The 8,570-nt window shown below is 40.3% G+C and overlaps 1 protein-coding gene across 2 annotated transcripts in view; it reads left to right on the forward strand.

The window, feature by feature from the left end:
• The window catches only part of LOC115225433 (serine/arginine-rich splicing factor 7), a 40,177-nt gene extending 33,283 nt beyond the window's left edge, over positions 1–6,894 (forward strand). The window contains exons 4-6 of one of the 2 annotated variants that reach the window (XM_029796395.2): positions 1,479–1,580; positions 3,322–3,354; positions 6,289–6,894. In XM_029796395.2, the coding sequence (XP_029652255.1) occupies positions 1,479–1,580; positions 3,322–3,328 (109 nt within the window). In that variant the 3' untranslated portion in view covers positions 3,329–3,354; positions 6,289–6,894. Of the gene's footprint in view, positions 1–1,478; positions 1,581–3,321; positions 3,355–6,288 lie in introns of those variants that run through there. The other variant, XR_003882934.2, reaches the window with a different exon arrangement.
• Positions 6,895–8,570: the final 1,676 nt, after the last annotated feature.

Consider the following 8,570-nt stretch of genomic DNA (forward strand, 5'->3'; position numbering starts at 1 on the left):
AAGACAAATACACAGCCACCATCACACACGATGGGCTTCTTTCAGTTTCCTTCTACCAAATTCATTCACAAGGCTTTGGTCAGCCCAAGGCTATAGTAGAAGACAGTTGCTCAAAGTGCCATGCAGTGGGACTGAACCTGGAACCACACCTTTGCTTCATAATTAGACTTTAATATTTATCTCTCATATTATGAAAATGTACCACATGTGCTTGCGATGAGCCACCGGAGGTATTTGTGGTGGTTAACGTGTTTATGTAGTGGATAGCTGTGGGAAGTCTCCAAAATAAAACATCTGATATGGTCCAATAACTGTAGTCAACAAAGGCTGCCTTGCTTTGAAGAGATGGGTTTGATATGTCCGTAAAACTCCTTTTGGTCTTGTTTGATCCCTCATGAGAAGGCCTCAAGACGACTTTGTTTTTAGTCCCGGTTTCAGCTCCTTGAAGAAAAATGCTTTCTGTGTACACCTTGATGAAGGACTTGTGATTTTCCAGTCAAACTCTCACTGAGGATTAAGGGTTATAGATGTCTAAATACTCTGTCCAGATATCTTGTTATAGCTACACAGTGGTCTGTATTTCCTGGTTAGAAGAGCCTCCCCCTTGTAGCATAGTGTCATGTTTTAAGCTAAGGGTACATGTCAGTGGAATACACCCTTGTTTATCTTGAGGTGTATTGTTGAAACTGACTGAAGACCCATCTTGTAGATGGGTGTTTGTATCTTTTATGGCCATGCTGGGGCACCTCCTTGAAGAAATTTTAGTTGAATGAATCGACACCAGTTCTTCTATTAGACTGGTACTTATTCTGTCATTCTGCTTTGCTGAACTGCTAAGTTACAAGGCTGTAGACACCATCATCACTGGTGCAAGTTCAGGCAGTCACATATACTTTATACACACACACATACGACGGGCTTCTTTCAGTTTCCATCTACCAGATCCACTCACGAGGCTTTGGTCAGCCCAAGGTTATAATACAAGACACTTGCACAAAGTGCCATGCAGTGGGACTGAACCCAGAATCATGTGGTTGCAAAGCAAACATCTTACCCCACAGCCATGCCTGTTCTTTGTGTGTGTTTATATATTATACATATGTATTCCTTATATGGTGTGTGTGTGTTTGTATATACACACACAAATCCATATAAATATATATATACGCTTGTCTGAGGGATTTAGAGTGTGAAGCTAATCCCTCTTGAAATCTAATATTTTGGTGTTGAAACTTAAAAGTTAAGTTTTTAGGGAGTTTAAAAAAAAAAAAAATCCCCCTACCCCCTTCACGAGTAATTTAGGGTATGCAGACCTCTTTCTTTTGTTGCCTTTCTCCCAGCCTGGGTCCTTATTCAATGGCCACTGCCCATTTCCAGTCATTGTTTTAGGTGCCATGCCCAGTGTTTAGGGGGTCAGCTTGTGTCCTGCAGGTGTCGTTGGGTAAGCATTGATTAGTGTCTGTTTGCTGTCCCTTCAGATCCCGCTCTCGTTCGCGGTCCGGAAGGAGTTACTCCCGCAGCTGGAGTCGCAGTCGGAGTCATAGCCGCTCCCCCCGGAGGGCCAGCAGAAGCCACAGCAGGTAAGATCAAACAATTGATGACAACATTTTCCTTCTTCTTCTTCTTCTTCTTCTGGTCGGTATGTTGTTTCCTATTTGCCTCAAGAATTCAAAGAAAATGGCTTCGATTTCCTTCTTGAAGCTTTTGTGACTTTATTCTTTACTCTTTTACTTGTTTCAGTCATTTGACTGCGGCCATGCTGGAGCACAGCCTTTTTAATCGAGCAACTCGACCCCCCAGGACTTATTCTTTTTGTAAGCCCAGTACTTATTCTATCGGTCTCTTTTGCCGAACCGCTAAGTAACGGGGACATAAACACACCAGCATCGGTTGTCAAGTGATGTTGGGGGGACAAACACACACACACAAACACACACACACATATATATATATATATATATATATATATATATATATATATATATATATATACACATATACGACGGGCTTCTTTCAGCTTCCGTCTACCAAATCCACTCACAAGGCTTTGGTTGGCCCAAGGCTATAGTAGAAAAACACTTACCCAAGGTGCCACGCAGTGGGACTGAACCTGGAACCATGTGGTTGGTAAACAAGCTACTTACCACACAGCCACTCCGACTTGGACGTAAATGTTATGGAACTCACTTATTTCCCATCACATTTTCTTGCCAGACTCTGCTGAATCACTGATGCAGAAGTATCTTTGTAGCAAATATTCTGCTCAATACCACAGATCTCCTTGCCAGTTGCTTGACCATAACTACTTGGGGATGTCCCTTAGTGGCTGGCAATATGTATCCCTCTGATCACAAGCAGGAGTAGTGGGGGAGCATCATAGCCATGTGTTGAGAGGGATTCTTTGGGGTTTGAATAAATATTGTCACAAAAGCAAAGTTTGAAGGAAATAGCCATCCCATAAATAATGCGTTTCTTTTATATTTTTATTTTTCAGAATTAAAATAAAGTTCTTTTTTAGTCTGAAATATATTCTCCTTCATTTTCTACAATGCTCTTCCATCTATGTGGTAGACTTGCAAGGCCCCTCTTCCAAAATTCCTTTGTCTCTGATGAAAAATACTTCTCCAGTATTGTTTTGCCCTCATCTACAGAATTCACTTTTTTTCCATCTGAATGATTTTGAAGAATAAATGATAATCAGATGGGGCAATGTCTGGCGAATTTGATGTATGGGACATCGTCTCCCATTCAAACTGCTCCAACCTTTGGAATGTGATCCTTGCTGTATGTGGTTGAGCATTATCCTGATAGAAGAAGACCTTTCGTTTTGAGACCAGAAATAGTGGGTTTTTTCCCTCTAAGGCTGATTTAAGCTGCTCAAGCTGTTCGCAGTAGATCTTTGTTTGGTTTGGATTTAAATGTTCAAAGTGGACTAAACCTTTCATGTCTCAACCCCTTATGTGGGCAAAGACTTTCCTTAACCCATGGCTGCTGGTGTTCCTCCTTTCCCTACCCCACTCTTCTTTGGTCCACAGACATTTTTGTAGAGAACCCCCCCTACCTTTCTCGTCACCAGTCACATTGACAGCAAAGAAGAGCACACATTCAATCTCTCTGCGCATGATTAGACTCGGAAAGTTTGTGACGAAGCCATTGACCCAGTTTGCTGACTCTTCCTATGGCACTCAGGTGTTGCTGAATGGTTGAATGACTAAATCAAAGTTTCTCTGTCCCTTATAAAAGCTGCCGTTTCTTTTGTTGTGTGAAACAAGTCCTTTATTCCACTCTACAAACACATTTTTTTTTCTTGTATATTTTCAGGAATTAAAACTTTATTAGAAGTCAGTCTTAAATGTAAGTACTCTCACCTTCAACTTCTTCTGGTTTTATTCTTTCTTGTAAAGTTTTGCTCTGTTTCTACCCAAATCATACCCTAGTTTCATAAACTGCTCTAAGGTTTGTTTTCTTCTATATATCAACATCATCTTTTAGTGTGCAATTTCCTCACTGACGTGGGGTTAGGGTACCACAGTTTAAGAGGAGCTGCTAAGGCCAGGAGTCACACCAGTTTCTATGGCTGCATATGCCACCTAATGCCAACTACATTACAGTGTGTACTGGATGCGTCTTTTTGTGAGCCCTCAACATATTAATCCAATTATGCCCGAAATGAAATAAAAATTTGAATTTTCTTGTTACATTCACAATCATCATCATCATCGTTTAATGTCCGTTCTCCATGCTAGCATGGGTTGGATGGTTCGACCGGGGATCTGGAAAGCCAGAAGGCTGCACCAGGCTCCAGTCTGATCTGGCAGTGTTTCTACAGCTGGATGCCCTTCCTAACGCCAACCACTCCGTGAGTGTAGTGAGTGCTTTTTACGTACCACCTGCACAGATGCCAGGCGAGGCTGGCAACGGCCACGGTCGGATTGGTGCATTTTACGTGCCACCGGCACGGAAGCCAGTCGAGGCGGCACTGGCATCGGCCACGAGTCGGATAGTGCTTTTTACGTACCACCAGTCCAGGGGTCCTGGCTGGTTCAATTCGATTTCAATTTCACTTGCCCCAACATGTCTTCGCAAGCAAAGGGGGTTGGCATGGGTGCCTGTCGTCGGATGAGGTTCTATATCGACTTCGCTTGCCTCAACAGGTCTTTGTGTCCATGTATAAATAAATGGAAAAAAATGGCTTTGATGCCAAATATTGCTGGATAAATTATTCTTCTTTATCTTCAGAAAGGTTTTTGATGCCTAAATTTATGAAACCATATGAATATTTTCATCGTTTATGTGATTTAGTAAGTTTCTTATCTGAATCTATTGCATAAATTTGGTCTCCAAGCAAAACCAATTATAGGTAAATGCTACAAAATTTAGTTATGCTCTTAGTTAATTAAGAGATGTATTTCTAATCAAAATAAACCTCTTGTGCGTTTCAATTGAATTCCAGCATAATCATAAATTTACACTCTTTATTCATTGATCCATTGTGATTTTTGGAACCCTTAAATCTGTTGCATGATTTTTGTCTCAAAGCAAATCTAATTACAGGTAAATTCAATAAAATAATATAAAACTAGTGGGACCCATGAATACTTCATGGAATTAATGGTAAACCTTTTGGGTTATTTCTGCAAACTTCTAAAAACCCGAAAGCGTGGCTTGTGTTATGCCTGTATCAAAAGATAGTCCGTCATCTGCTAATCATTGAAAAGCGAAGGAAACTGGAATATGATGATTACTTAATGCTGCTTGACTGGCATGTAAAAAGCAGCCGCTATACTTGCAGAGTGGTTGGTGTTATAGAGGGCATCCAGCTGTAGAAACCACGCCAAATCAAATTGGAGCCTGGTGCAGCCTCTTGGCTTGCCAGCCCTCAGTCAAACCGTCCAACCCATGCCAGCATGGAAAGCGGAATTTGATGATGATGATGCTTTATTCACAATTTTATAGACTTAATACACAGCACTCTTCCCCTCATCTTTCCCTTCAGCCAATCATATGAAGGCATTACAGACAGGCTAAATAACTAAGGATTAAAACTTAGTTAAAAAGACTTGTACATTTCTACTTCAGCTAATCACATGAAAGCATTAAGAATGGGCTCAGTAACAGAGGAACAAGCAGAATTGTTATAAGATTGAATCTTGTTTAACCCTTTCGTTACCAAACCCGGCTGAACCTGGCCCAGGCTCCAATTACAAATGTTCTGAATTAAAATCTTTCACCAGACCTTAGTCACTTTATGTTCCTAACACTGGCCTTTAAATATGGTTTCTGATTATAAATATCTTGGGTCATACATATCATCATCTGGAAAAGACTTTCTAACTAGAAAGGGTATGGCCTGGTCAGCCTGTAATAACATGCATAAGATCTGGTCATCAAATCTAAGTAGAGACTTCAAACTTGAAATATTCAAAGCCACAGTCGAACCAATTCTACTATATGGCTCAGAAACCTGGACGTTATCAAAGAAGCTTGAGAGGCGATTGGATGGAACCTACACTCGCCTCCTTATGAGAGCTCAAAATCTCTCGTGGAAGTGCCATCCAACCAAAATGCAAATATATGGGAAATTACCACCTGTGTCATCTCTTGTGAAAGGTAGGAGAGTCCAGTTTGCTGGACATTGTTGTAGAGCTGAAAACGAAGCAATTTCTATTCTTCTCCTCTGGAAGCCATCTACTCGCAATACCAGAGGGCGCACACTCTCCTACCCTGATGTAATCTCCAGGGATACAGGCATCCAGCAACAGGACCTCCGTAATGCTATGATGGACCGTGAAGTCTGGCGTAACATAGTAAATTCCATTGTCTCGACCACGGTCGAACATTGATGATGATAACGATGTTATTTCACACAGAGCTTCTCAAAATAAATACAGTAGCGAAAGGGTTGAACATCACCACTGAAAATGATATTCAGTTGGGTACACAATAAAATTTTAATATAGAATTACACGTATCAGTTTGTAATTCTGGATCATTTTCTTGTATCCATAAAGTGGTTGGTTTCAGGAAGGGCATCCAGCCATAGAAACTGTTCCAAAACAGACGTGGTGTGGCTTCTGGCCTTGCCAGTTCCTTTCAGCCTGTCCAACCGATGCCGGCAGACAAAATGGATGGTAAATGAGGATAAAATTTGATTGATTGATTGATTCTAGTTTCAGCTCATGAGCTGTGGCCATGCTGGGGCACTGCCATTTTTTCTGTTAATTTTTTTTTGTCTTTCGTGATTTGTGGTTTTTATGTCTAATCTTTTTTTTTTTTTTGTCTTTGCAGCTTTTCCACATAGATGTTGGTATATATATAACATTATACATTACATAAATGTGTGTGTGTGTGTGTGTGTACAACATTATATATATATATATATATATATAATGTCCATATACCCACGCATATACACAGAGAAGAAAGAAGGGGAGTTAGCTGCCTGCTTATATTTGTACTGATGATAATGAAAATTACAATAATTATTATTTTCTCCCTTCCAACATTCTTGCCTCCTGTTTTCATTTCTTCCTTATTTCTCTTCCTCCTCCTCCGACCACAACCTCTGACCTCTTGCTGCTTCACCTTACCATATATAGACACACTCGTGCACATACACGCAATCTGCCAAATTCCTGTTGTGTTGGGGGCAGTGCTGCTATGGTCCCTTTCTTTCCCTATTGGCTTGGTGTAATATATTTTCTTTCAGTTAGGTTTAGTAAAGTTGTCCTGGAAGAATATGGGGCTGGAGAGGGGCATCTTCAAAATTGTGTGTGTGTGTGTATCTCTATAAAAATATATACAAGCTGGGCCAAAGGTCATGCACCAAGATTAAAACTCTAATACATATTGCACATTTCAAAAACAACCCTTTATATTTAATACCAAAGCAAAACAAATTAGCAAATTTTATTATTCGTTGCATTGTCGTATGAGGAATATTCCTGTGGCAATATGTGCCCTAATTTCTTTGGACATTTTTTTTTTTTTTTTTGAAGCCTGTTTCTAACAGATACATCTCGTTTGGTGGCGCAGGTGGGAGTCACTTTGGTATGTGTCGTGCACACTGTGTTGCCTTTCTCACGATGCTTTTGGCCGGAGGTGTCCACCACTGTTCTGTTTGTTGCACCACCACAACCAGACACTCGGAATTGTCAAGGACACGTTTCAGTTTTTCTAAAATAGAACAAAATGGAAATAATGGGGGTTACACGCGTATTTGTACTTGAGGAACAAAACAGTCTCTGCACACTTAGAGTGCTCTACTGGCTTCAACATGGCAAGAGACTGACTCAACCAAAATACATACATACACACACACACATACATATATATATATATTATATATATATATTATACAAACACACACATATATATTACTAGCAGCATAGCCTGGCTTTGCCCGGGTATGTAAGAGCCCCTAGTAGGCAACGACTAATCCCAATCTAGTCCTTTCCCTCTAGGGAACGAAGGCGCATGTGTAGGTTGCAATGTCTTCTCTTCACTCGAATACTTCTGTGTATACGATGTACCTAGCTGTCGAGTTGTGTCCCCTAGACAGGAAATGTATTGCATATAAAAAGCTTAGATTCTCGACCCCATGTTGAATTTATCAATTTTTTTCAGAACTGGGGGAACTTTTCAAAATTTTCGCTGCGTTAGTTTTGAATTATGACATTGGGCTATGTGTGTGTCAAGTTTCATCAGAATCGGTTGAAAGCCGTGGTCAGGGTGAGGATACAACCTGACAGACACACAGACAGACAAACTGCCGTTTATATATAGAGAGATACACACACACACATATATATATATACACACACGCACATATATAGGGCTGCCAGTGGTTCCATGTAAAGTGATAACTTTACAATTGTTGATCCACAAATAAAGAATATTTGTCCATCACAGTGGATCACTCATTCTCACTGTTTGAATTTAGCGTGTGTGTGTGTGTGTATATATATAAGATATTTGTGTATATGCACATTAAAGAACTGTGCTCACACAATAGTATAATTGCTGTTCCCAGCATCCCTTTGCTTAGTCTTTCTCTATATTTCTTATTGGGCTCCAGGCTAGAGGGAGTGTGTGTGTGTGTGTGTCAATGTTGTCCCTTCATTTATTTAGCTCCTTAACCATCATAACTGCCCCTGTTTCTCTATTTCTCCCCCACCCCCATTTTTCTCTCTCTCTCTCTGCCTCTTCAATGTGTATGTGTTGGGAGTCTGTAGTGTCGCCATGGTTACTGTTTTTGGTTCGTTTGCCTGTTTCTTCACCATCACAACTACTAATTAATATTGCAGTCACATTTTTAATTATTTGATAATTTCAGGGGCAGAGAAACTCGTGGTCGTCCCCATCTCTTCTGTTTGATGTGTGGGTGTTTTAGTATTAAAAAAAAAAAAAATATATATATTTCTAAATTCTGTTGCTACATCTATTTTAACGACGACCACTACCACCACCACCCACATGTACTGCTGCTACTACTACTACTACTGTCGTTAATTATTAATAGGGCAGTCTTGTCTCTGAACCGGCAGAGCGTCAGACAAAAGGTGCTTTTA

Source organism: Octopus sinensis, linkage group LG27 (assembly GCF_006345805.1).
Source record: "Octopus sinensis linkage group LG27, ASM634580v1, whole genome shotgun sequence".
In the NCBI taxonomy this organism is placed as follows: domain Eukaryota; kingdom Metazoa; phylum Mollusca; class Cephalopoda; order Octopoda; family Octopodidae; genus Octopus; species Octopus sinensis.